At 42.1% G+C, this 27,743-nt stretch overlaps 3 protein-coding genes across 7 annotated transcripts; 2 read left to right on the plus strand and 1 right to left on the minus strand.

Moving 5' to 3' along the window:
- Nucleotides 1-6,720: 6,720 nt before the first annotated feature.
- Nucleotides 6,721-13,481, plus strand: LOC115171267 (SWI/SNF-related matrix-associated actin-dependent regulator of chromatin subfamily E member 1). Of its 5 annotated transcripts, none has more exons than XM_029727915.1 (12): nucleotides 6,766-6,835; nucleotides 7,209-7,387; nucleotides 8,555-8,606; nucleotides 9,095-9,138; nucleotides 9,605-9,706; nucleotides 10,486-10,578; nucleotides 10,939-11,070; nucleotides 11,181-11,352; nucleotides 11,453-11,625; nucleotides 11,701-11,802; nucleotides 12,067-12,331; nucleotides 12,534-13,481. In XM_029727915.1, exons 3-12 carry the CDS (start codon nucleotides 8,600-8,602, stop codon nucleotides 12,752-12,754), a joined length of 1,311 nt encoding a protein of 436 aa, XP_029583775.1. In that variant the 5' UTR covers nucleotides 6,766-6,835; nucleotides 7,209-7,387; nucleotides 8,555-8,599; the 3' UTR covers nucleotides 12,755-13,481. The 5 variants fall into 5 exon arrangements, with proteins under 5 accessions (XP_029583777.1, XP_029583779.1, XP_029583775.1 ...); XM_029727918.1 differs by having other exon boundaries at nucleotides 10,486-10,566; XM_029727916.1 differs by lacking the exon at nucleotides 6,766-6,835 and adding an exon at nucleotides 7,109-7,125.
- A 101-nt stretch (nucleotides 13,482-13,582) lies between these two features.
- LOC115171268 (von Willebrand factor C domain-containing protein 2-like) lies at nucleotides 13,583-20,068 on the plus strand. Its single transcript, XM_029727920.1, has 3 exons — nucleotides 13,583-14,181; nucleotides 14,685-14,814; nucleotides 19,670-20,068. Exons 1-3 carry the CDS (start codon nucleotides 13,825-13,827, stop codon nucleotides 19,909-19,911), a joined length of 729 nt encoding a protein of 242 aa, XP_029583780.1. The 5' UTR covers nucleotides 13,583-13,824; the 3' UTR covers nucleotides 19,912-20,068.
- A 3,183-nt stretch (nucleotides 20,069-23,251) lies between these two features.
- LOC115171269 (60S ribosomal protein L23) lies at nucleotides 23,252-26,257 on the minus strand. Its single transcript, XM_029727921.1, has 5 exons — nucleotides 26,159-26,257; nucleotides 24,936-25,019; nucleotides 24,515-24,643; nucleotides 24,155-24,268; nucleotides 23,252-23,381 (listed from the first exon to the last, which is right to left on the minus strand). The coding sequence occupies exons 1-5, from the start codon at nucleotides 26,169-26,171 to the stop codon at nucleotides 23,299-23,301; spliced, it is 423 nt and encodes a 140-aa protein (XP_029583781.1). The 5' UTR covers nucleotides 26,172-26,257; the 3' UTR covers nucleotides 23,252-23,298.
- Nucleotides 26,258-27,743: the final 1,486 nt, after the last annotated feature.

The following is a 27,743-nucleotide window of genomic DNA, read 5'->3' on the forward strand; positions in this document are numbered from 1 at the left end:
TACTTTCTGAATGCACTGTACATGTAGGCAGGATTAAAGTCACTAGGCATCAGGATAGATAATAATAACAATAATAAAACAAAGTAGTAGCAGCGTATATGATGAGTGTACACTCTTAGAAAAAAGGGTTACAAAGGGGTTATTTGCGGAGGGATAGGGTTCTACCACGAACCATTCTGATCTAAAGAACCCTATTTGGAAGACAAGGATTATTTTGTAAGACAAAGGGTTCTACCTAGAACCTTTAACATCCTGAGAACCGTTTTGGGAAGAAAGGGTTATTTGATGATTCTTTGGAAGACAAGCAGGATTCTTTGGAAGGCAAGAAGGGTTCTACATAAAACCATACATCATATTTCCCAGTATGCTCTATTGCAGGGAGATTAAGAATTGTTTGTTTTACTGTATTATCTGTGTTTTCGCATGTACATTGATTGGTTGATTAATTTCATGCTACACAAAGATAAATAACATAGTTTTCTAATATAATCCAATCTGTTAGTAATTGGATTTATTGCACCTATTACTGAGATGGCTGTTCCAGTTTAGATGATTGAGATAGGTTATGGAAGATTGAATACTGAGACTGACAGTCATTCTGAATGCAGGTTGCGGGTGATTTAACAATTCCACTTGTTGGATATACTAACTGGCTGGATTCCAATAGGAATTACACATCACTTTGCAAGCCAGCATAATGTGACTTCCAGGCCTGATATGTCCTGATGGGATTTTCATAACACTGCTGTTGGGGTATAACTAGGCCCTCAAAGAAAGGCCTTGTGAAATGTAATGTATTGCCGTAGATCATTCGATTTTTAAAGGCTAATAAGGTTGATGGAATTGTTTATAGAGGGTTCTAGGTAGAACCCTACACAGGGGTTTCTTTGAAGAACCCTATGGGGACAAACTGAAGAACTCTATATGGTTCGACTTAGCACCTTTTTTCGGAGTGTATGTGTTCATGTGTGAAAGTGTGTGTTTGTGTGGCGTCAGTATGCGTGTGCTATGTGCGTGTGTAAGTGTGTGTGAGAGTGTCAGGATCAAGTCACATGAGAGTGCAAAATAATGCAGTGCAGATAGCCCGGGTAACCATTGGATAGCTATTCAACTGTCTTATTCTTGGGGCGTCAGTATGCGTGTGCCTTCGGAAAGTATTCAGACCCCTTGACTTTTTCCATGTTTTGTTACGTTACAGACTTTACAATCCTTTCTCGGAGCTCTACGGACAATTCCTTTGACCTCATGGCATGGTTTTTGCTCTGACATGCACTGTCAACTGTGAGACATTATATAGACAGGTGTGTGCCTTTCCAAATCATGTCCAATCAATTGAATTTACCACAGATGGACAACAATCAAGTTTTAGAAACATCTCAAGGATGATCAGTGGAAACAGGATGCACCTGAGTTCAATTTCAGTCTCATAGCAAAGGGGCTGAATATATATGTAAATAAGGTATTTCTGTTTTTTATTTTTAATAAATTAGCAAAAATGTCTAAACCTGTTGTCATTATGTGGTATTGTGTGTAGATTGCTGACAAAAAAATATTGAATCCATTTCAGAATAAGACCGTAACGTAACAAAATGTGGAAAAAGTCAAGGGGTCTGAATACTTTCCGAAGGCACTGTAGAAGCTGTCTCTGAGCCTGTTGGTCCAAGACCAGATTCTCTGGTACCGCTTGCTGGACGGTAGCAGAGAGACATCCATGGTTTGGGTGGCTGAAGTCTTTGTCTAAACACAATATCATACATGTACTGTTTTTGTATGATAATACCACTATGCCTAAAGAGATATATATATATATATATATATATATATATATATATATATATATATATATATATATATATATAATTTATTTATTTTTATTTATTTTTTTACAGTTGAAGTCAGAAGTTTACATACACCTTAGCCAAATACATTTAAACTTTTTTTAATTTTTTTTTACAATTCCTGACATTTAATCCTAGTAAAAATTCCCTGTCTTAGGTCAGTTAGGATCACCACTTTATTTTTAGAATGTGAAATGTCAGAATAATAGTAGAGAGAATGATTTATGATTTTTCATTACATTCCCAGTGGGTCAGAAGTTTACATACACTCAATTAGTATTTGGTAGCATTGCCTTTAAATTGTTTAGCTTGGGTCAAACGTTTTGGGTAGCCTTGCACAAGCTTCCCACAATAAGTTGGGTGAATTTTGGCCCATTCCTCCTGACAGAGCTGGTGTCACTGAGTCAGGTTTGTATGCCTCCTTGCTCGCAAACGCTTTTTCAGTTCTGCCCACAAATTTTCTATAGGATTGAGGTCAGGGCTTTGTGATGGCCACTCCAATACCTTGACTTTGTTGTCCTTAAGCCATTTTGACAGAACTTTGGAAGTATGCTTGGGGTCATTGTCCATTTGGAAGACCCATTTGTGACCAAGCTTTAACTTCCTGACTGATGTCTTGAGATGTTGCTTCAATATATCCAAATAATTCTCCTTCCTCATGATGCCATCTATTTTGTGAAGTGCACCAGTCCCTCCTGCAGCAAAGCACCCCCACAACATGATGTTGCAACCCCCGTGCGTCACGGTTGGGATGGTGTTCTTCAGCTTGCAAGCATTTTTCCTCCAAACATAACAATGGCCATTATGGCCAAACAGTTCTATTTTTGTTTCATCAGACCAGAGGACATTTCTCCAAAAAGTACGATCTTTGTCTCCATGTGCAGTTGCAAACCATAGTCTAGCTTTTTTATGGCGGTTTTGGAGCAGTGGCTTCTTCCTTGCTGAGCGGCCTTTCAGGTTATGTCGATATAGGACTAATTTTACTGTGGATATAGATACTTTTGTACCTGTTTCCTCCAGCATCTTCACAGGGTCCTTTGCTGTTGTTCTGGGATTGATTTGCACTTTTCGCACCAAAACACTATCATCTCTAGGAGACAGAACGCGTCTCCTTCCTGAGCGGTATGACGGCTACATGGTCCCATGGTGTTTATACTTGCGTACTATTGTTTGTACAGATGAACGTGGTACCTTCAGACGTTTGGAAATTGCTCCCAAGGATGAACCAGACTTGTAGAGGTCTACAATTACAATGATTTCTTTTGATTTTCCATAGATGTCAAGCAAAGAGGCACTGAGTTTAAAAGTAGGCCTTGAAGTACATCCACAGGTACACTTCCAATTGACTCAAATGATGTCAATTAGCCTATCAGAAGCTTCCAAAGCCATGACATTTTCTGGAATTTTCCAAGCTGTTTAAAGGCACAGTCAACTTAGTGTATGTAAACTTCTGACCCACTGGAATTGTGATACAGTGAATTATAAGTGAAATAATCTGTCTGTAAACAATTGTTGGAAAAATTACTTGTCTCATGCACAAAGTAGATGTCCTAACCAACTTGCCAAAACTATAGTTTGTTAATAAGAAATTTGTGGAGTGGTTGAAAAACGGGTTTTAATGACTCCAACCTAAAACTATGTAAACTTCTGACTTCAACTGTATACTGAACACAAATATAAACACAACATGTAAAGTGTTGGTCCCATGTTTCATGAGCTGAAATAAAAGATCCCAGACATGTTCTAAACGTACAAAAAACCGTTTTTCTCAAATGTTATGCACAAATGTGTTTACATCCCTGTTAGTGAGCTTTTCTCCTTTGCCAAGATAATCCATCCACCTGACAGGTGTGGCATATCAAGAAGCTGATTAAACCGCATGATCATTGCACAGGTGCACCTTGTGCTGGGGACATTAAAAGTCCACTCTAAAATGTGCAATTTTGTCACACAACACAATGCCGCAGATGCCTCAAGTTTTGAGGGAGTGTGCAATTAGCATGCTGACTGCAGGAATGTCCACCAGAGCTGTTGCCAGAGAATTGAATGCTAATTTATCCCTCCAACGTTGTTTTAGAGAATTTGGCAGTACGTCCAACCAGCCTCACAACCGCAGACCACGTGCAACTACTTCAGCCCAGGACCTCCACATCCGGCTTCTTCACATGTGGGATCGTCTGAGACCGGCCATCCCGGCCAGCCCCATGAAACTATGGGTTTGCACAACAGAAGAATTTCTGCACAAACTGTCCAAAACCGTCTCAGGGAAGCTCATCTGCATGCTCGTCCTCACCAGGGTCTTGACCTGACTGCAATTCAGCATCATAACCGACTTCAGAGAGCAAATGCTCACCTTCGATGGCCACTGGCACGCTGGAGAAGTGTGCTCTTCACGGATGAATCCCGGTTTCAACTCTACCGGGTAGACGGCAGACACTGTATGGTGTCGTGTGCACAAGCGCGGATGTCATCAACGTTGTGAACAGAGTGCTCCATGGTGGCGGTGGGATTATGTCCCAGTAGGCATAAACTATGGACAATGAACACAATTGTATTTTATCAATGGCAATTTGAATGCAGAGATATCCTGAGGCCCATTGTCCGCCGCCATCACCTCATGTTTCAGCATGATAACGCACAGCACCATGTCGCAAGGATCTCTACCCAATTCCTGGAAGCTGAAAATGTGCCAGTTCTTCCATGGCCTGCATACTAACCATACATGTCACCCATTGAGCATGTTTGGGATCGACGTGTATGACAGCGTGTTCCAGTTCCCGCCATTATCAAGCAACTTCGCACAGCCATTGAAGAGGAGTGGAACAACATTCCACAGGCCACAATCAACAGCCTGATCAACTCTATGTGAAGGAGATGTGTCGCACTGCATTTATTTTGTATTTATTTAAAGTTTATTTAACTAGGCAAGCCAGTTAAGAACAAATTCTTATTTACAATGACGGCCTACCCCGGCCAAACCCAGACGACGCTGGGCCAACTGTGCGCCGCCCTATGGGACTCCCAATCACGGCTGGTTGTGATACAGCCTGGAATCAAACCAGGGTCTGTAGTGATGCCTGTAGCACTGAGATGCAGTGCCTTACACCACTGTGCCACTCGGGAGCCGAGGCAAATTGTGGTCACACCAGATACTGACTGGTTTTCTGATCCATGCCCCTACCTTTTTTTTTAAGGTATCTGTGACCTTAAGGTATCTGTGATTAACAAGCATATCTGTATTCCCAGTCATGTGAAATCCATAGATTAGGGCCTAGTAAATGTAATTCAATTGACTGATTTCCTTAAAAGAACTGTAACTCTGTAAAATATTTGAAATTGTTGCATGTTGCGTTTATATTTTTGTTCGGTGTATATGTTCTCTCTCAAAGAGAAATCTTATAAGCATTCATCAGATGTATTATCTGCAGGAGCCCCAGCCTTGGTCAGCTAGCGTTACCTAGCAACCTATTTTACTACACCATCTGTGCCCCCGGAAATGAATATTCATTATTCTTCAACATGCATGTCTGTGTGCAGGTGATTGGTGTTCACGGTTACTATGGCATTCCTCAGACAACAGAAATATTAATCTCAGACAGAGATATTCATCATTCAGATTTATGTTCAAGTCATATCTTGTCACTATCTTTGGACCATATTAGTTCTATGCACTGCAAGTAGGCCTATATTTTAGTATAATTGTACTACGGTATCAAGTCCTCATCATGAACCTATGTTTCAATGACTTGACAATCCTGAAGGATATTGTTGGTTTCATGATTGACTGAAAATAAATGATGCAGCTGCTGGCTTGAAAAATAAGCACAGAATCATTGGAAAAAAGTCTTGCATTCTGCTCTCTGCTATGTTACTGTGGGGACGTTTCCATTTGGAGCAGTTTGAAAAAGTACAGACAGAGCAAGAACAGCACATTCTCTCAATGCAGTCTAGCCAGAATGGAGAAGTGGGAGTGGGAAAGGAGGTTAAACACCCCTGGGAAAGGATACTCCATATTGGAAATACATGTTTCAACATATGACAGCATCCATCTGTCTCTGTTCAACTATATCAAGTGGAGACAAATCCCAGTTCCCCCTCTTCCACAGACTCATCACGCACACACACAAGTGGCACCATTCAAACATTGAGCAGAAACATAATATAACACTCATACATATGACATCTTCATTGAGCTCACAGGACAGTAAGAATGTAAAAAGACCTAAGTAAACACTCATGGGGACATGTTGCGCCTTGGTGTTGGGCAACATACACACAAGAGGTTTAGCCTAGATGTCTGGTCTTCATTATTAGGGCTTACCTCGCAGTCCTGTCTGCTTCTTTCTGGGGATGCACTCTAGCAGCAATCCTTTGAATAAAGCGGAGAAAACTAATACATATCCAGGTCACTCACAGCAACATGGAAGCTCTGGGGACGTACTAACACACATCTCGCCCTCAATTTGGTCAAGAAGTGGTGGTGTTATACAAGTGAACTGAAACTGTACTTTACTAAGTTTACAGGGCTTTGTAGGGGCTAAATAACTAAATCTCAAACATACAATTTTTATGTGTTCTGTGCATCTGTGTGCACAGAAGTGTAAGAAAGACGAGGTGAAACATTTGTGTGAAACATCTTGAGGAGGGGAGGACAATCGGGATAAGGTATCTATCTGTCTGTGCTTGAACTTCAACAATAACGGTATGGGATTGAGAGCTGACCCAATATCAGTTTTGTTTTATCTTTGCTCAAGCCATGAGCAAGGCGGGCAGCCATGCAATACCTAAAAGCAGTCTGCATAAAATCAGTAGCTGTGTTCTGCAGCCACCTAGCGGTAAGCAAAGATTAAGCATATTAACTCACTGAGTGCAAATCAGCGGTTCCTCTCCGAAACAGTAGACGGCGTGTTCTACGAAATCGTGTTTTTATCCGCATTTATTCACCAGCAAAAAAAATTACAGACGCGCTTTTGAGGGAACAAAGAAAGGAGCTCGGGGTGAGTTCATTTTCAAGTGTATATCCTTTCGATAGTTTTGTATTTTACTTTTCGAAAAGGTCAGATGAAGGTGGAGATCATTTCACAACTGAATAGAATTGTATTTCCATTCAAACTAAATACAATCTGCATTTACTTGCAAGCAAGGCTTAGCTAACGTTCGCTAGCTAACTGTGACTCCATTCATAGACGCTAACTGCTTTAGCGCATATTAACGACAGCTTCTGACCAGGGGAGGTTTTGTTAAGAGCCCCGACGCTTGCTCTAAATATTAACACGCATCGCTTGCGGTACGTTTTTGGAAACTTGTCTTTCATATCAGCGATAAATAATTTAAGGAAATAAAGGTTAAATTACTACACCTTTTTTATAGGGTTGGTGTTCCCACAAGGCCATATCTCCATCTCTTGTTTACGGAAGCCAGACAGAAAACATAGGCGGCCACCTGTGCTAATGAGCTATCTAGCTTGCTTCGAACACCTGGCTGTGTACGCTACAGTGGGGAGGAAGTGTAGTCCTTCAACTGGAGAAACACAACTTGTGTGCAATACTGTAAGTGTATATTTTCTATTTGTATAGTTTATTTCTCACTGATATGAAAGATAAGGGGCATATCAGCATATATTTAGAAAGTCGGTTTTGAAGTAGTGGCTATTGACTTTATCTAAAAGTTAAAACACAGCGTCGGAATTGTAGTTCACATGGAGCCAAATGTGGGCGAATGTAACCGCTGAAAACCCTACACATGGAAAAGGGTTTAAAAACTAGCTAACAGTAACCGTTAGCTGTTATCGTTAACTCTGCTTACTAGATTAGCTAGCTAGCTAACTACATTTTGTAACTTTGCTAGTTTGGATGTGTAACTAACGTTAGCGTATGTTATTTTGAGATCACGTCCTTGACGTAGCTAGTTACATACAACCTAGAATGATTTAGCTATAGTTACAGTAGCTATCTCACTATGCGGCTAGCTCTCTTACTAACTAGCCACTTCTCGACATTTTCCAACCAATTGCGTCATCACATTGGCATTGTCGGGTGAGGGTAGATTCTCACACACTGGTATCTTGTATTTGCATCTGTCTCTAGTCAATAACTAATATCTTAGCATTGCAATTGGTAAATAAATCAATCTATGTGTTAAACGCCTGACGCAATTTTGACGTAAACAAAATGTTTGATAGGCCGGTTTCAACCAACGTGGGGTCTACCGCCTCCCTCCAGTTACTAGATTGCTCTGTTCATTTACTTGGCTCAGTATGAGGCTCTGCGTTCATGACTCGCTTCACTATACTTTATTAATTTATGAAAGTAAAGATGTTGCCAGGGCTCTAGAGAACGTGTTTATGTATGCGTAGGCTGCCATTAATCCCAAATATGAAATAAAGTATATTTCTTTAGCATTTTCTATACCACCACACTAGGTCCGGTCCATAAGTTTGCGTCGGATCTGCCGAGATGCATGCGTGGACGAGAGCTAGTCTGTCAGTATAGAAAGTGCTTTAAATTTGTTTATTTCGTATTTTAAGGAAATTACACCATGTTTTGTATGCAGCCTACTGGTTACATTGTATTTATGGAGCCAAAAACGGTGTGAATCCTATTGTCTGTTTCCCAGATGCCATAATCTTTCAATCTCTTGCACTGGGCAGCACTAGCCATTTTTGGCATTGATATTATTATTATTTGCCTATAACAAGCTCAATGTTTTTATTACAGCGCCAATGACGAGAATAGCTTGAAATCCACAATCTCTCAGCCAAGATGTCAAGTAAGTAGATATTTGTCCATTTGTTTTGAATTGGGGTGGCAGGTAGCCTAGCAGTTAAGGGCGCTGGGCTATTAGTCTCTGGTTAAAATACCTGTGCCGACTAGGTGAAAAATATGTCTATGTGCCCTTAAGCAAGGCACTGACAAGGCACCTAATGCTCCTGTAAGTTGCTCTAGATAAGAGCGTCTGCTAAATGACAACCCCAAAAAATGAAAGGGGTCCAAATGAAAATACTGCACGGATTCACCTCAAGCGTACAAATAGACTAAAAAGCGACGTGGGTTGAGAATTTTCACCAGTTTAAAGGAACGTGACCTGTATTGTAAAAACTGTTATTACTGAGTACATGGGACCAATATAACTGACATGTAGGTTTAGATACAGGTTAAACGCTAACTGCATTATAGAGCTTAATTGATACAGGGAGTCCAATTTGCTCTTTTTGTTTTTTTATGTCTAAACTTTGTCTTAACATTTATTTTACACAGAAAGGCCATCATATGCACCTCCCCCCACTCCAGCCCCCACAACTGTAAGTATCACACACCGTCCAACACCGGTCCTCCCATTTTCTCCCAATGCCAGGGGAGTGGGTCTTCTATACAATCAACATGAGCACAGTAATGTACGGTTGGGCTGCAGGACCACACAGACATATTAGCTCAGGATGTTCTGTCAATACATTTGCAAGTATGTGGCTCACAGACAAACATTTTCCCTTCATCTAAATCACATGCTGCTATACATTTTGAACATCAATAGATGGAAGTAGAACTGGCCAGTTACCAGCTGTTTACCTCCCTCTTTGCTATCTTTTTATTTTGTGATGCTCCTAGAAACAAGCCAATGACTATGCACTGCTTTTCTTTTCAAGATGGCTGCTTTCGCATGACTATGCTATGTAAATCATTACCCCCAAAACTCCTTTTCATTTTTGTTGTCCTTCCCCTTGTTTGTGTCATTTCTCATTTGTGTTTTGTCTCATTTGTCTCCATCAGCAAGTGCCCAACACCCCTGGGTTTGTGGGATACAACCCATACAGCCATCTGGCCTACAACAACTACAGGCTGGGAGGGAATACCGGCAACAACAGCAACAGGGTAATGGTAGGACCAATGCCATCCAGGGCTAGAGCCCAAGGAGTAAGGCTGGCTATTCCCTGAGTGAGAAAAGGATAATTGGGAGAAAAGGGAAATGGGTGTTTGGTACAACCAATAGAAGGGTGAAAAAACATGCAGGAAAGGACACTTTTTGGGGGGGATAAATGGTACAACAAAAACAGCTGCTGGCCGAGGTCAGTAATTGCCCCAAAGTCCTCCTATAATCTTCTGTAAAACAGACAGGATCATCTTACTCCAACTGATTTGATGCTCCGCTTGATGACCCACCAACCACATGTGATTGTTTGTTCGAAGTGTCACCAGCTCCCCTCATCTTGTCCCACTCCTTGATGCAAAAGCATTTCATGTTAGAGCAGTTGCCCCTCTGACATGCCCCTCCCCTGCTTGTACAGCCTGCTAGGGAGCAGCTGCATGTTGCCCCGTTCCATCCAAGGCTCATGACTTGGCATGTCAGAGGTACATACTGGTTGGTGTTTTAATCACAAGGCAGCCAAAACTGATAGCAGTATTCATTTGAATTATAGCCCTCAACACTGAGAGGGCAATAATTTGTCCTCTACATACCAGCTATACATGAAACACTATCCAAAAAATAAGGTGCAACATTTTGGAATGAGTCTCCTTAAGAGCTTCACTTAAAGCAGATTGTCATTTTCAGTTGTGGCCCTGCCCCTTTTTCATAGTAGTACATAAGTGCTTTCTGTAATAACTATGTCTGTTGGTTTGACCTATTGATCTTTTCTTTGGCTCTTTCCCAGAATTCCTCAGGAATCACTGTTCCCAAGCCTCCCAAACCGCCAGACAAGCCGCTGATGCCCTACATGCGGTACAGCCGGAAGGTAAGCAGGAAGGTAAGACACCCACGGTGTCTACTTTTACTGCTTGTACAGGGGGTCGCCCAGCCAACCATCTGGATGGCCGGGGACCCCACTGTTGATGACCCCTGGTGGTATGTTCCTCACATCTTACCCCCTCTGGATTGGAGGTCGGAGACAGCTGAGTTACACCACTATCCGGATCCACTCCTCTTCAACACCTGTCTTCATTGTTGATTCTGTCTGTCCTTGTTTCTGTGTGACCTATTGTGCTTGCTTTCCCTTTGTCTCCTCCAAATCAAATCTTTCTCTCCCTCTTTCTTCCTCTTGTGTATTTATATAAATTTAGCGGCTTGTTGCTGCTCTGTTTTGACCATGGTGCCTCCTTTTTGCCAGGTCTGGGACCAAGTTAAAGCCTCCAATCCGGATCTGAAGTTATGGGAGATTGGAAAGATTATTGGTGGCATGTGGAGGGATCTCACTGAAGAGGAGAAGCAGGACTACTTGAACGAATATGAAGCGGAAAAGGTGAGGACAGTTTGCAGTTGGGAGCTGCAGTTTTCAATGCCCTAGCTATTTTGCCTTGGGTAAATGAGTCAAGTCTTTTCACTGAGATTTTATAACTACTGCCTCTATAGATTGAGTACAACGACTCCCTGAAGGCCTACCACAACTCACCGGCTTACCTGGCCTACATCAATGCCAAGAACCGTGCAGAGGCGGCTCTGGAGGAGGAGAACAGACAGCGGCAGACCCGCGTTGAGAAGGGAGAACCTTACATGAGCATCCAGCCTGCTGAAGACCCAGATGGTAATGGTCCGGGGACTAGAAATTCTCTCTCTCCTGTACCTTTTTTTGTTTATCCATATGGTGTGTATTGAAAGCCAACGTTTGTGTGTCCTTTCCATAGACTATGACGATGGGTTCTCCATGAAGCACACGGCCACCGCTCGCTTCCAGAGGAACCACCGGCTCATCAGTGACATCCTCAGTGAGATTGTGGTGCCAGATGTGCGCTCTGTCGTCACCACTGCACGCATGCAAGTCCTCAAGCGCCAGGTCCAGTCCCTCATGGTGCACCAGGTAAGCAAAGCTAGTGGAAAACACACTGGACTGCAATCACATAATAGTCTGGTTTGACACTGTTCCTTTCCACAGAGGAAGCTGGAAGCAGAGCTGCTGCAAATAGAGGACCGGCACCAGGACAAGAAGAGGAGATTCCTGGAGACTACAGATTCCTTCAACAGTGAGCTCAAACGGGTATGTGCCCCCACCCCACAGTGTCCAAAGTGAGAATCACCTCATACAAAGTGCAACAGCTGATAGCCTAGTCTTTTTTTGTACTAGTGAAGATAATTTGTTTACTTTTATCAGCAGCCATGCTGAGATGATAGGTTTGTATTCTGTGCCACTCTGTAGCTGTTCAAGTTTGTCTTTATAGCTCTGGTGTGTTGTACAAAAGTCGGATTTGTCGTAACTGCTCAAAGCTGCAGTGTCTAAAACTAGATGTTTGTCTATGTGCAGCTGTGCGGTCAGAAGGTGGAGGTAGACATGGAGAAGCTGGCAGCAGAGATTGCTGCGGCAGAGGAGGCTGCTAGGCGGCGGGCGGAGGAGAGGGAGAAGGAAGCGGCAGAGCAGGCAGAGAAGGCTACCCAGGAACAGCAAGAGCAGCAGCAGGCAGCAGCAGCCTCTGCTTCATCTACCCTGCCCATCACTGAACAGAACAACACCACCCCACCAACCACAGAGACCAAGGAGGACCAGGACAAGCCAACCCCTATGGAGACAGGTCAGTCATACCAACATCACATTAACTACAGCATTTTCTCTATTATTTCAGTAACTTGCTGTTTGGAGTAAGAAAAAGCATGATACAAGCAGTGCTTTTATTGCAGTAACATGTTAACCGTTGTGGCATTCAGACTGAGCATTATGATCATTACAATCTACACAAAGACACCTGACCTACACACTTTCCTCCTTTCCTTTAGAAGAGACTCCTGCATCAGAGACATCTGAGACCCAGCCAGAGGCTGAGGAGGGCACACCTGCTGCAGAGAAGCAGCAGGGCCCGCTGGTGGAGAGCGTCACGGACGAGGGCACCAGTGACAGCACCGCCCCATCCGAGAGCAGCACCGGACCCCCTGCAGACCCCCCTGCTTCAGCTGAGCCTGCCCCAGAGGAACGCCCAGCCAGCCAGCCCTCCCAATAACATCTCTGTAGAAGGGCACACCCTCCAACCTGTAGACTAGGGCCATGTTTTGTGGGCACAGTGCTGCATATCAAAATATTGGAATGTATAGAGGTGATTTCATGGGTAGAGATGTCCATAGTTTTGTACATTCTGTATGTTATTTGCGATGGCGTGCAACCCTGTGCCCATTTAAATAGGACCCTGTGATGTTCTTCCATCATCCCCACACTCAGTTTGTGTGTTTGACATTTCTATTGGTCTTATGGACCTCTGGATTCATACCACAAGCCAACCGTCTTTAGCCATTTGCTATTGGTGTTTATAGAACAGGGAAGGGCCTTGGCCTAATTTATTCCATACCCAATTGACAATGGTTTTTACATGCTATTTGTTGCCTATTATTATCTAACTTTTAGTTAGTAATCAATATGGTGTGGACTGTTAGTGATGGATTAAATTCAAAATTCATATGAAATGGCCAGTCCTTGAATATCAGCAATTATATCATAGCAAATGAATGATTGTAGACTGTTTTACATGAGCTGTTTGCATCTGCACAGCTGTGTCGAACCCTGTTGCTGTGTATCACCACTAGAGAAATGGTCACGATGAACCTCTGATAAAACCTCACGCATTCAAATGACTGTTTTTACTTGAATTTGAATGATTTTAGTATGCCTCTGCGATTTGCATCTTTTTTGTACTGTCAAGCCTCTTGCCCAAATAAAAGTAATTTCTGTCTTTCTGACCAGTGGCTTATTTCAAATGTTTTATTGGCTTTCTCTAGATGTAGGCCTACTGATTGCTTAGACAGTCTAGTCAGTAATAATAACTCAGCATTGTAATTTTGATAAATCGACAATGTATTATCAAACATTCCCTAATTATTTCAATTTGAAGAAAAAAAAAATTCTGACCTTTTGGACTACTACTGTGAGTAAAATGTCGTTGACCATTGGGGAATGTGGTTGCATGCCCACTTTCCTCACTTTTCTTGCCTCGTCGCCTTCTCTGCCATCCATGCGTCGTCACACCTCTTGAAAAGAGCACGAGGGAGCACCAGACCGTCACAAGTGTAGATATCAGGAATGATGAACAGCCGCGCGCTTTGCCTCTACGTCGCGCTCCTCTACCCGATTCCCAAAACATTGACGGAATACTCAACCAATACTGACTCGGAGTACGAGTTTGGGGATTACCGGGGCAAGTGGTGCTTAGACGACCACGGATTTGTGTATAGCATCGGGGAGGTGTACTATCCCAGTCCATCTGCTTGTCCGTGCACCTGCACTGAAGACGGACCCGTGTGCATACGACCCCAGTGTCCTCGCATTCATCCTCGATGTACGCGGATTAAATACAAGTCCTGCTGTCCAGTGTGTGAGGCAGTTAGCAAAGTGTGTGTATATGGTGGCAAAATGTACAGAATATTCGAGGAATTCAGGGTGAGATTTACTTATAAAAGAAACATGACAAAAAGATTTATAGAAGAAACATGACAAAAAATTGGTTCCATCTACTTTAAGTGACTGTGTACATTATCCAAGGTTGGCTCTTGGAATTTGTTTATTATACTGTATTATACTCATGTCAAAGCAGTGTTTTTTGTATGTCTAGCCTGATGGTGAAGATGGGGACATTGGTTATTGATTTATCCTCTATTGCATGAGAGATGTAGGCCTATTGGCAAGTGTAATCATAACAGTACTCTTCATCAACAAGGGGTCATGTGGGGGTCAGCAGTTGAGATTGCATGAGGTGACATTTCATATGATCTCTTTTTAATTGAAAACAGTATTCAGGTATTACATTGATGCATGCTTCATAGGTTTCTCAAGTATTATGCTTCCTTCCAAATGACAGGAGAACACAGAGTTTAGCTTTAGAGAGAATGAAAGTGAGTGTGGTAGAAAATATGTCTAAAGGTGTGTCTAACCTGCTGTTTCAGTTGTCACGCTGTGAGAGATGTCGTTGTGAGCCCAACAGGGAGGTGTACTGTTCCATCTCTGACTGTCCTGCACCACACTGTGTCAACCCTACATATGAGCCCAACCACTGCTGTCCTGTCTGCTACACTGGTGAGTTCACTTCTACAAACACACAACTTTCCAACACAAGTAATGGTCTCTACCCTCAGGAACACACAATTTCTTGCACACTAGTTTACATGCTATAATTATAGGGTGGACATACACACAGAGATGTGTTCTGTATAATTTGACCTGTACATACAACGCAAATATACAGAATCCATAAGCCTGGTCATACAGTTTAAGTTGGAAGTTTACATACACCTTAGCCAAATACATTTAAACTCAGTTTTTCACAATTCCTGACATTTAGTCCTAGTAAAAATGATCTTTCTTAGGTCAGTTAGGATCACCACTTTATTTTAAGAATGAAATGTCAGAATAATAGTAGAGAGAATGATTTATTTCAGCTTTTATTTCTTTCATCACATTCCCAATGGGTCAGAAGTTTACATACACTCAATTAGTATTTGGTAGCATTGCCTTTAAATTGTTTAACTTGGGTCAAATGTTTCAGGTAGCCTTCGACAAGCTACCCACAATAAGTTGGGTGAATTTTGGCCCATTCCTCCTGACAGAACTGGTGTAACTGAGTCAGGTTTGTAGGCCTCGACTGCTCACACACGCTTTTTCAGTTCTGCCCACAAATTTTCTATAGGATTGAGGTCAGGGCTTTGTTATGGCCACTCCAATACCTTTACTTTGTTGTCCTTAAGCCATTTTGCTACAACTTTGGAAGTATGCTTGGGGTCAACTTAGTGTATGTAAACTTCTGACCCACTGGAATTGTGATACAGTGAATTATAAGTGAAATAATCTGTCTGTAAACAATTGTTGGAAAAATTACTTGTGTCATGCACAAAGTAGATGTCCTAACCGACTTGCCAAAACCTTAGCATGATAACAAGAAATTTGTGGAGTGATTGAAAAGCAAGCTTTAATGACTCCAACCTAAGTGTATGTAAACTTCCAAGTTCAACTGTATGTATGTAACTCAAGCATTTCACTGCACCTGCTATAACATCTGCTTAACTGTGTATGCGACCAATAAACATTGATTTGATGTCAACCATTAATAATTAGCTTTGACACAGCATGTGATATTGATTATAAAGACAGCTGCAGCTCTTCTTATGTAATGTTTACGATGGCAGTAATTGGCTGCTGCCCCCAGTTGGAGTCTAAGGTCATCAGTATTTTCAGTGTTTCTTTAATCACTGCTCCACTGCACTGGTACCATCTGTACTGTGTGTTCAACATGATATGTGCATCATATTCATATCAAGCTCAATTATTAGTTAAAGTCAAGCCAAGGAGTTTTGGAAATATTTCAAATATTTAGTCACTGATGTGGGATCCAAGCATCCTTAGAACTAAACTATGGAATTCAGCATTGCACAGATTACATAAATTAATTTAGACACTGGATAAAGAGGGATGTAATCAAACAGCTCGATAGTGCTCTGTCCAACACAGGAATAGTAACTAGCCTGGTGGGATAGTGGGGCATGGGGCCAGCCATCCAACAGCAGGCAGTAAAGGAACAGCTTGTGTGTGCGCCGTATATAGTTCAATCAGTAAATCAATCACATTTATTTATAAAGCCCTTTTTACATCAACAATTATCACAAAGTGCTTATACAGAAACCCAGTCTAAAACCCCAAAGAGCAAGCAATGCAGATGTAGACTGAACACAAATATAAACACAACATCTAAAGTGTTGATTCCATGTTTCATGAGCTGAAATAAAATTAAAATAAAGGACAAAACACACATCACAACAAGAAAGACACCACAACACTAAATAACACTACATAACACAACACAACACGACAATATCCAGCTACTTCGCAAACCCATTGAAGAGGAGTGGGACAACATTCCACAGGCCACAATCAATAGCCTGATCAACTTTATGCGAAGGAGATGTGTCGCGCTGCATGAGGAAAATGGTGGTCACACCAGATACTGAACGTTTTTTTGATCCACTCTCCCACCTTTTTTTTATGTATCTGTGACCAACAGATGCATATCTGTATTCCCAGTCGTGAAATTCATAGATTAGGGACCAATGAATTTATTTCAATTGACTGCTTTCCTTATATGAACTGTAACTCAGTAAAATCTTTGAAATTGTTGCATGTTGCGTTTATATTTTTGTTCAGTATATATTGGCACCCTTCCACTTTTCTTAAATAATTCCCTTTTTCTTCTATAATAACTTGGATTTTCAACATTGAAGAAGCAATTTTGTTTTTGAAACTTAAGTTTACAATTTTAATTGAGAAAATAAAAACAAATGGCATGCACTCAATTATTAGCACCCGTGAGCATTTTATTATTATTATTGTTTTATTTAACCTTTATTTAACCAGGTAGGCTAGTTGAGAACAAGTTCTCATTTACAACTGCGACCTGGCCAAGATAAAGCAAAGCAGTGTGACAAAAACAGCAACACAGAGTTACACATGGAATAAACAAACGTACAATCAATAACACAATAGAAAAAATCTATATACAGTGTGTGCAAATGAGGTAAGATTAGGGAGGTAAGGCAATAAATAGGCCTTAGTGGTGAAGTAGTTACAATTTAGCAATTAACCACTGGAGTGATAGATGTGCAGAAGATGAATGTGCAAGTAGAGATACTGGGGTGCAAAGGAGCAAAAAAATAAATAACAATATGGGGATGAGCTAGTTGGATGGGCTATTTACAGAAGGGCTATGTATAGGTGCAGTGATCTGTGAGCTGCTCTGACAGCTGATGCTTAAAGTTAATGAGGGAGCTATGAGTCTCCAGCTTCAGTGATTTTTGCAATTCGTTCCAGTCATTGGCAGCAGAGAACTGGAAGGAAAGGCGGCCAAAGGAGGAATTGGCTTTGGGGGTGACCAGTGAAATTTACCTGCTGGAGCGCGTGCTACGGGTGGGTGCTGCTATTGTGACCAGTGAGCTGAGATAAGGCGTGGCTTTACCTAGCAAAGACTTATAGATGACCTGGAGCCAGTGGGTTTGGCGACGAATATGAAGCGAGGGCCAGCCAACGAGAGCATACAGGTCGCCGTGGTGGGTAGTATATGGTGCTTTGGTGACAAAACGGATGGCACTGTGATAGACTGCATCCAATTTGCTGAGTAGTGTTGGAGGCTATTTTATAAATGACATTGCCGAAGTCAAGGATCGGTAGGATAGTCAGTTTTACGAGGGTATGTTTGGCAGCATGAGTGAAGGATGCTTTGTTGCGAAATAGGAAGCCGATTCTAGATTTCATTTTGGATTGGAGATGCTTAATGTGAGTCTGGAAGGAGAGTTTACAGTCTAACCAGACACCTAGGTATTTGTAATTGTCCACATATTCTAAGTCAGAACCGTCCAGAGTAGTGATGCTGGACGGGCGGGCAAGTGCGGGCAGCGATCGGTTGAAGAGCATGCATTTAGTTTTACTTGCATTTAAGAACAGTTGGAGGCCAAGGAAGGAGAGTTGTATGGCATTGAAGCCTGTTTGGAGGTTAGTTAACACAGTGTCCAAAGAAGGGCCAGAAGTATACAGAATGATGTCGTCTGCGTAGAGGTGGATCAGAGAATCACCAGCAGCAAGAGCGACATCATTGATGTATACAGAGAAAAGAGTCGGCCTGAGAATTGAACCCTGTGGCACCCCCACAGAGACTGCCAGAGGTCCGGACAACAGGCCCTCCGATTTGACACACTGAACTCTGTCTGAGAAGTAGTTGGCAAACCAGGCGAGGCAGTCATTTGAGAAACCAAGGCTGTTGAGTCTGCCGATAAGAATGTGGTGATTGACAGAGTCGAAAGCCTTGGCCAGGTCGATGAATACGGCTACACAGTATTGTCTTTTATCGATGGCGGTTATGATATCGTTTAGGACCTTGAGCGTGGCTGAGGTGCACCCATGACCAGCTCGGAAACCAGATTGCATAGCGGAGAAGGAATGGTGGGATTTGAAATGGTCGGTGATCTGTTTGTTAACTTGGCTTTCACTTTCTTGCAGCTAATACTTGGTTGCACAGCCTTTGGCCAAGAAACAGTGACTGCTGACAAATGCTTCTTTAAGCCTTCAATTAGCTCTTTTCTGCTGGAAGTTTGGCCCACTCTTCAGCTGCAAACTGCTCCAATTCTGCAATGTTTGAGGGGTGCCTTCCACCAACTGCTGTTTTCAGATCTCGCCATATGTTTTAGATGGGAATCAGATCTGAACTCAATGCTGGCCACTCCAGAACAGTCTAGTGTTTATTCTTGAATTATTCCTGGGTGCTTTTTAATCCGTGTTTGGGTTTGTTGTCCTGCTGGAAGACCTACAACCTTCGACAGAGACCCAGTTTTTGTACACTGGGTTGTAACATTGGACTGATAATCTGCTGATTTCATGTTGCCTTGCACATGTTCAAGGCCCCCAGTACCAGAGGCAGCAAAGCAATCCCACAACATTATTGAAACTCCCCCATGTTTGACTGTAGAAAGTGTCTTTCTTTGAATGCTTAATTTGGTCATCAGTTAACATAGTGCTGATTTGTATTGTATTGGTCCACAGAATATTTTTCCCAGAATTTTGGCTTGTTTAAGTGGGTTTTTGCAAAGTTGAATAGGCATTTCTTGTGTAGGAAATTATTTAAGAAAAGTGCAAGGGTGCCAATTTATTTGGCCACAACTGTATGTCTGCCTTTATGGATGTGTAAGTAACTCTACAAAGTATAGCGTATTGGTGCTGCAAATGACAGTAGGATGATTTTAATAAGACTACAGAAGTTTCTCATTGCAAGGCTGATAAAAAGAGCACATTAGGTACACAATTAACTGTCAAAAACGTATGCAATTCACATTTATGGTGACATCTGATATAATATTGATTTATTTTACATCATTTTTCTGCATCCTGCCTATAGGGCCCAATTGTTTTGTGGGCGACAGAGTGATCTCGGCAGGGGAGCGGGTAGAGATAGACAAGCAGACTGTGTGTTACTGCACCTACCGGGACGGCACCTGGCAGATGCACCCCCATGCCACCTGCGAGCAGCGCCCGCTGCCGGACCCCGATCTCAACCCCAGTCCCTCTGAGCCCCCCGAGGAAGACGAGACCAAGCAGATGGACAGGGACTTCCGCCCCAGGCTGGACTGGATCCCATGAGCAGGCAGGAGGGTGGGTGTGAGAGGGTAATAGTGCGCCAAGGGGAAATGGGGAGATGATGGGGCAGGTTGTTTTCCGTGCCCTGCTGAGTGCAGTCTGCATAGGGCTTAGGGCCAGGGATGACCTACTACACCACATTATACAACCACAATAACATTACTAGCTAGTAGTGTTTGTGCAACATTATATAAAACTTTGCACACAGGGACAATGTATGGTGCACATTCAAGACAATACACAACTATAACATACAGTCCTATGAAAAGGTTTGGGCACCCCTGACAATTTCCATTTATAAATAATTGGGTGTTTGGATCAGAAATGTCATTTTGATCTATCAAATAACTGATGGACACAGTAATATTTCAGTAGTGAAATGAGATTTATTGGATTAACAGAAAATGTGCAATATGCATCAAAACAAAATTAGACAGGTGCATAAATTTGGGCACCCCAATAGAAAAATCACATCAATATTTTGTAGAGCCTCCTTTTGCTAAAATAACAGCCTCTAGACGCTTCCTATAGCCTCTAATTAGTGTGTGGATTCTGGATGAAGGTATTTTGGACCATTCCTCCTTACAAAACATCTCCAGTTCAGTTAGGTTTGATGGTTTCCGAGCATGGACAGCCTGCTTCAAATCATCCCACAGATTCTCAATGATATTCAGGTCTGGGGACTGGGATGGCCATTCCAGAACATTGTACTTGTTCCTCTGCATAAATGCCCGGGTAGATTTTGAGCAGTGTTTTGGGTCGTTGTCTTGTTGAAATATCCAGCCCCGGCGTAACTTCAACTTTGACTGATTCTTCAACATTATTCCCAAGAATCTGCTGATATTGAGTGGAATCCATGCGACCCTCAACTTTAACAAGATTCCCAGTACCGGCACTGGCCACACAGCATGATGGAACCCCCACCAAATTTTACTGTGGGTAGCAAGTCTTTTTCTTGGAAGGCTGTGTTCTTTTGCCACCATGCATAACATCCCTTGTTATGACCAAATAACTCAATCTTTGTTTCATCAGTCCACAGCACCTTATTCCAAAATGAAGCTGGCTTGTCCAAATGTGCATTTGCATACCTCAAGCGACTCTGTGGCGTGTGTGCAGAAAAGGCTTCTTCCGCATCACTCTCCCATACAGCTTCTCCTTGTGCAAAGTGCGCTGAATTGTTGAACGATGCACAGTGACACCATCTGCAGCAAGATGATGTTGTAGGTCTTTGGAGGTGGTCTGTTTTTGACCGTTCTCACCATCCTTCACCTTTGCCTCTCCGATATTTTACTTGGCCTGCCACTTCTGGCCTTAACAAGAACTGTGCCTGTGGTCTTCCATTTCCTCACCATGTTCCTCACAGTGGACACTGACAGCTTACATCTCTGCGATAGCTTTTTGTAGCCTTCCTCTAAACCATAATGTTGAACAATCTTTGTTTTCAGGTCATTTGAGAGTTGTTTTGAGGCCCCCATGTTGCCACTCTTCAGAGGAGTCAAAGAGAACAACTTGCAATTGGCCACCTTAAATACCTTTTCTCATGATTGGATGCACTTGTCTATGAAGTTCAAGGCTTAATGAGCTCACCAAACCAAGTGTGTGTTCCAATGAATCAGTGTTAAGTAGTTACAGGTATTCAAATCAACAGAATGACAAGGGTGCCCAAATATTTGCATAGCCTATTTTTCACATCTGATTTAATTTCATACAACTTAATATTGTTACACTAAAAATCTTTGTCTGGACAATACCCCAGTACTCAGCTTTTATTAGAAAATGAATGGCATGCCACTGTGATCATTTTCTGTGACGACAGAGTAAATTATTATGCAGCCCCAGAGGGGTGCCCAAACTTTTTCATTCGACTGTAGTTCGTTGAAATTAATTTGTCTCCATTTTCCTTCACTTGCAGTAGTCTGGTTTTGTCGTCAAAGGGCTGGTGTAAGTGGACACTTAGGGGTAGAGATGGTTGCAACATTCACCCTTTTATTAATCTCAGGTTTACACTAGTGCACATTAACGTTGCTCTGTATATTCTCTTTGACTACTGTTGTTTCTTTAATAACTTAAAGATATCCATCTCAGAATGGTTCTAATGCTGAAATGGAAATGTTCCTTTTTTTGTATGTAAATTGACTTGTGGTTCTATGAAGTGTAGCTTTGATGGGCATATTATCAAATAAACATCAGGAACCGTATGTATCAAGCGTCTCAGATTCAAGTGACAGTTTAGGATCAGTTTTGCCTTTAATAGATTACAATGAATATAAGATTACATGGATAAGGGGCCCTGACCCCAGATCAACACTCCTACAGACGCTTGATACGGACCCAGGTGAATGAATGACAATGTCCCATCCTTATACTTGTTTACATGCAGGCAAGCTCCTACACCAGGGGTAGGTAACCCTGTTCCTGGAGTGCCACAAGTACTGCAGGGTTTTGTTCCAACTAGGCATCACATGACCAATTGATCAGTGATTGCCTAAATTCAACACACCTGGTCTTCCAGGTTAGTTAAATCAAAAACATGAAGTGGTTGCAGCACTACAGGACCAGGATTGCCTACCCCACCCTACACTTTTCCCTGGACAAGGATTCTATCTGATCTCAGGGCTCTTCGCAAGGTTTCTTACGTGATTGCTACTTTTATTTGTCTTGCCTTCGAGGTTACCCACTTGGTCATTTCGTAAATATATATTATTTTCTGGTACATGTACCCATCTCATTATTAAATACAATTTGTTTTTGTGCGGGCCTTCTTGTTCTATACTCTTAACAAGGTGGCCCATTCATCATATCCCTCAATGGAAACTTAATTTAGGCTCTTAGATGAGCAACCTCCTGCAATATGGATTTGTATTTTCAGCCGTGAAGATAAATTCTCCAGAAATAATTTACCTCTGCTATCCATAATTTTGTCATCCATTGACAAGTTATCAAATATATCCTGACGTGAACCACAATTCACTGGCCTTTTCTGACAGTTTTTGGCCTCCCAAATTTCACAGCAGTCTAAGAGACTGCATCCCAGTGCTAGACGCGCACCACTACAGACCCTGGTTCAATCACGGGCTGAATCGCAACAAGCCGTGATCGGGAGTCCCATAGGGCAGCGCACAATTTACCCAGCATCGTGTTGGCCGGGGTAGGCAGTCATTGTAAAATATCAATTTGTTCTTAACTGACTTGCCTAGATAAATAAAAGGTAAAAAGACAAAAATAATAGCTGTGTCAATATTGTTGAATGTGCTCCTGTTCTTACACCTAGTGAGACTAAAGTTATGTATACAGCAGATACTGTGTAGTTTGACACTGCGTTGGGATCTTGCAAACAGGACACTGACTTTACAACAGTTTTTATTGAAAACAACAAGCCAGGGTCAAGGATCACGCTATGCTGCCAGCATTTGAAGCAATCCTGGGCCACAGGTCTGCACATTCCTTGGCCACCGGACCTGTGATGGCCGAACCTGTGACACAGAAGACAAATTTAGCCCACAACAAAAATGAGATAAAATAGTGATCAAGATAGCTTTGGCCTTGCATCAGAGCAGTAACATTTCACTCTTTGCAGACCTGCCACTTACAATGTGAACAAAAACATAGTTATGGAGCTCATGCATCCACAAGAAAACTACAGGCTCAATTTGACTATCGTCTTGATTTGAACATCCACACTTTACTTTGGTTGCTGACGAACAACTCACTACCGTTTCCAGGTCAATTCCAACGTTACCTAGAAAATAACCTCACTTGGCATTGTAACATCAAAATATGACATGTAGCAGTGAGATTCTCTACCCATCTCCCCAAGTGAACTTGAAAGGAATGGACAGGTGTGCATACCAAGCCAATGTTTTTAAATCAATGACTGAGTGAGGACGTACACACTTCCAGGAGAAAGGTAGAGAATCGCACTGCCGCCATTATTTCACTATATCTAAATGTATTCAAAAGATGACCACTATCCAGTGAACACAAATGTTTCATCACTGATTGAGATTGGTCAGCCAAAATGAGACTGCCATCTCACCCACAGTGATGATCTTACTATCCCCTTCTTCGACAACTCACCGAGCTACTGACCAGACAAAGCAAGTGCTTTATGAAGGAGTGTCATTTATATTTAGCAACAGAATATTAGAAAATAAAATGTACTACTCATCAAAGCCCAGACAAACATCCTTATGATGAACCTTCATGACTTGGGATGGGGGACCAAAGACTCAAAATCCCAACTCACCTTTCATTTCTCCTTTGACATTCACTATGACCCCCGCATTGTCTTCAAAGTAGAGAAACACACCATCCTTTCGCCGATACGACTTCCGCTGCCGTATCACAACCGCAGGATGCACTGTGGGAAAGAGGAAGACTTATCAGAACCCAGCAACCTGACATAACTCACATCGCTACACTGTTGATTTCACCATTCAGTTAAACGGTTGGTCTGGGACTACTACTGTAGTGAAAACTACAAGTCATTTTAAAGGCCAATCAAATTACTATGCCAACCGGCATTAGCAAATTGCCATAATCTCTTGATTAGCTAGTCCCAGTTCATCCTACTCTAGTCATTTAATATATAATGCAGAACACTCACCCTTTTTTCTGAGTTCTGGTTTGCCTTTCTTGACAGTGGCCATGACCATGTCACCCACACCAGCAGCGGGCAGACGGTTCAGACGTCCCTTGATGCCCTTGACAGAGATGATGTACAGGTTCTTGGCACCTGGTGAGAAAGGGGGAAGATGGTGAATATATGACAGGTTGGAGATGGTTCCACTGCCCAGGCTTGATTCAAGGTACAGATCCTTGTAGGCCATTTCAAGACAAAACAAGGTTGAAATACATGACATGTTCCATCACTGATTGAGATTGCTCAGCCAAAATGAGACTGCCATCTCACCCACAGTGATGATCTTTCTATACCCTCTCTCGACAACTCGCCGAGCTATTGACCAGACAAAGCAAGTGCTTTTTGAAGGGATATAAATATTCTAACAGATCTGAATGTAACATACCTGTGTTGTCAGCGCAGTTTATGACGGCGCCCACTGGGAGACCCAGCGAGATGCGAAACTTCGCCCCAGATGACCCACCACGTCCTAAAGAGAAAAGATTCCAATGAAGTAAACTTCGCATGGTGCAGACTGAAAGCACACTGCTTAAATCAAGCAAATATTATCCAAGTTGTTCCATCACGGATTGAGATTGTTCAGTATAGGTGACTGCCATCTCACCCACCAGTGATGATTACTATACCCTTCTTCGACAACTCACCCAGCTACTGACCAGACAAAGTAAGTGCTTTTTGAAAGGGGTTCAACTTCACATTTCGTTATTTTCTTTTCAGATTTAAACTACTGCCAAGAACATGCAGCCACAGCACTATGTGGGAGGCATGGTACAAAAGTCACCACACAACCAAACCATAAGGCCTCAAGATTAGAAGTGATTTAACACTGGCTAACATTACTGCTTGCACTACAAAAGGCAGCCCATGTTGACAGTTCTACCCCTTGTCTAATGCACCCAACTAGGGAAGCTTGCAAAGTAATTGGCCAGCTAGCTGTGAGTAGACTGCTGTAAGGTGATAGCTAGCTAGTTAGCAATTACTTGCATGGCCTGGGAGAAGAGTTGGAGGAAACTAGCTAGCTGACAAGGAAAATAACGTTCGATCACAGATGAAATCAGTGCCTTTGGTTGAATGTTTTGGGGGAAGAGTCCCCCTTTTTAAAAGTTAAAACAATACACCTTGGCTCAACTTGGCTAGCCGGGGAAATCATTGCGAACACTGCACACGTAGCTACAGTAGCTAGTCAGCCTAGGGCTTCAGCGGTGTCCATTATTTGCAGTCATGCCTTGCTTTTAGTCAGAGACGCTATGCTACCACGCACCGACTATAACACTCTCAAATAAGTAGTTCACCTGCAACTCATTTGTTGGACATTGTATTGGAATGGCAACTGTGCTTATACGTGAGACGGATTAGAACATATGCTCACCAATTCATGTATTTTAGCTAACACGACAAAAGCTAATCAGCTAAATGACAGCAAACATGGCTTCCGTAACAAGCGCCTAAAATCATCCCTCTGAATAATGCTCAGTACTTCACATTTTCAAGCCAATATGAATGACAATTATTCATAAAACGTCCATTATCCAAATAACATTATGTTCATATGTTAGACATTCTGCAAACGGGTAGATGAATGTGGATTTTTCTTAGCAAGACTCTTACCTCTCTTAGACATTGCTGCAAAGGGGAAGGAGGAAGACGGAAAAAGGAATCATGGGATATAAAGTTCCGCAGACATACCAGAAATTTCACGTCCGGTCGATTAAGCCTATATCGCCCTCTGGTGTTGGCGACAACAGCCTACAGGTGGCGGTCATAAACAACTACCAGAGCGCCTCTGCTTTCAAAATTAAAACAAAGTAAACATTGTGCAACTTCATGTGCAATTATTTACTAATTGTCCAGTCATGAATGGCAGGGGTCACACGTGGAACATTGAAGACAGTAAAGAAAAAATGAGGTGAGTGAAGACCAATTGTGTGTATAAACCCTGGGTGACTGACAGGGGACGCTGTATTGAAGCCACCTTGGTACTCCTCAATTGTAAAAAATTATATTTTGCGGAGCTATATAAAAGCACATGTTGATGTCTACATTCGTTTTTGACATTTTACAGACACATATTACAGACACCTTAATGCATACTTTAAAATTACATTAAGTGAGCTAAACATAACAATATATATAAAAACATTTTACTTGAAAACATGTAAATACTTAAATAAATGCAACTTTGTCCTTGAAACATTTAATTGAAATACTGTAGAATTCCATTCATTTCTGGAGGACTGCGCCTACTAGTGAGTGCCAATATGGCTTCAAAGTCTCTCAATGGCCAATACATAGAATTAGCAATCCAGGGTTAATATACACTATATACTGCTCTGGAAAAATTAAGAGACCACTGCAAAATTATCAGTTTCTCTGGTTTTACTATTGATAGGTATGTGTTTGGGTAAAATTAACATTTTTGTTTTATTCTATAAACTACTGACAACATTTCTCCCAAATTCCAAATAACAATAATGTCATTTAGAGCATTTATTTGCAGAAACTGACAACTGGTCAAAATAACAAAAAAGATGCAGTGTTGTCAGACCTTGAATAATGCATGTTTATTCAGCATGTGACAAATACAATTTGATTTGATTGGACTCTAGAGCAGTCGAAAATGCGTTCTATGGAGTGATGAATCATGCTTCACCATCTGGCAGTCCAACAGACGTAAATGGGTTTAGTGGATGCCAGGAGAATGCTAACCGCCCGAATGCATAGTGCCAACTGTAAAGTTTGGTGGAGAAGGAATAATGGTCTGGGGCTGTTCCAGTCAACAAAAATCTAAACACTACAGCATATAATTAACATTTAGATGATTCTGTGCTTCCAACTTTGTGGCAACAGTTTGGGGAAGGCCCTTTCCTGTTTCATCATGACAATGCCCCCGTGCACAAAGCGAGGTCCATACAGAAAGGGTTTGTCAAGATCGGTGTGGAAGAACTTGACTGGCCTGCACAGAGCCCTGACCACAACCCCATCGAACACCTTTGGGATGAATTGGAACGCTGACTGCGAGCTAGGCCTAATCGCCCAACATCAGTGCCCGACCTCACTAATGCTCTTGTGCCTGAATGGAAGCAAGTCCCTGCAGGAATGTTCCAACATATAAGGGAAAGCCTTCTCAGAACAGTGGAGGCTGTAATAGCAGCAAAGGTACCAAATCCATATTAATGCCCATGATTTTAGAAAG

Source organism: Salmo trutta, chromosome 32 (assembly GCF_901001165.1).
Source record: "Salmo trutta chromosome 32, fSalTru1.1, whole genome shotgun sequence".
NCBI lineage: Eukaryota > Metazoa > Chordata > Actinopteri > Salmoniformes > Salmonidae > Salmo > Salmo trutta.

What these genes read in the sequence shown, in the direction of transcription:
- LOC115171267 (XM_029727917.1), top strand. An exon ending in CCACTCCAGCCCCCACAACT is followed by an intron (nt 9,139 to 9,604) that starts GTAAGTATCACA and finishes TGTCTCCATCAG; the next exon opens with CAAGTGCCCAACACCCCTGG. An exon ending in AGTCCCTCATGGTGCACCAG is followed by an intron (nt 11,626 to 11,700) that starts GTAAGCAAAGCT and finishes TCCTTTCCACAG; the next exon opens with AGGAAGCTGGAAGCAGAGCT.
- LOC115171268 (XM_029727920.1), top strand. Translation starts at nt 13,825, where the DNA reads ATGATGAACAGCCGCGCGCTTTGCCTCTACGTCGCGCTCCTCTACCCG. An exon ending in GAATATTCGAGGAATTCAGG is followed by an intron (nt 14,182 to 14,684) that starts GTGAGATTTACT and finishes CTGCTGTTTCAG; the next exon opens with TTGTCACGCTGTGAGAGATG. An exon ending in CTGTCCTGTCTGCTACACTG is followed by an intron (nt 14,815 to 19,669) that starts GTGAGTTCACTT and finishes TCCTGCCTATAG; the next exon opens with GGCCCAATTGTTTTGTGGGC.
- LOC115171269 (XM_029727921.1), bottom strand. An exon ending in ACCAGAACTCAGAAAAAAGG is followed by an intron (nt 24,269 to 24,514) that starts GTGAGTGTTCTG and finishes TCTTTCCCACAG; the next exon opens with TGCATCCTGCGGTTGTGATA. An exon ending in TGTCAAAGGAGAAATGAAAG is followed by an intron (nt 23,382 to 24,154) that starts GTGAGTTGGGAT and finishes TCTGTGTCACAG; the next exon opens with GTTCGGCCATCACAGGTCCG.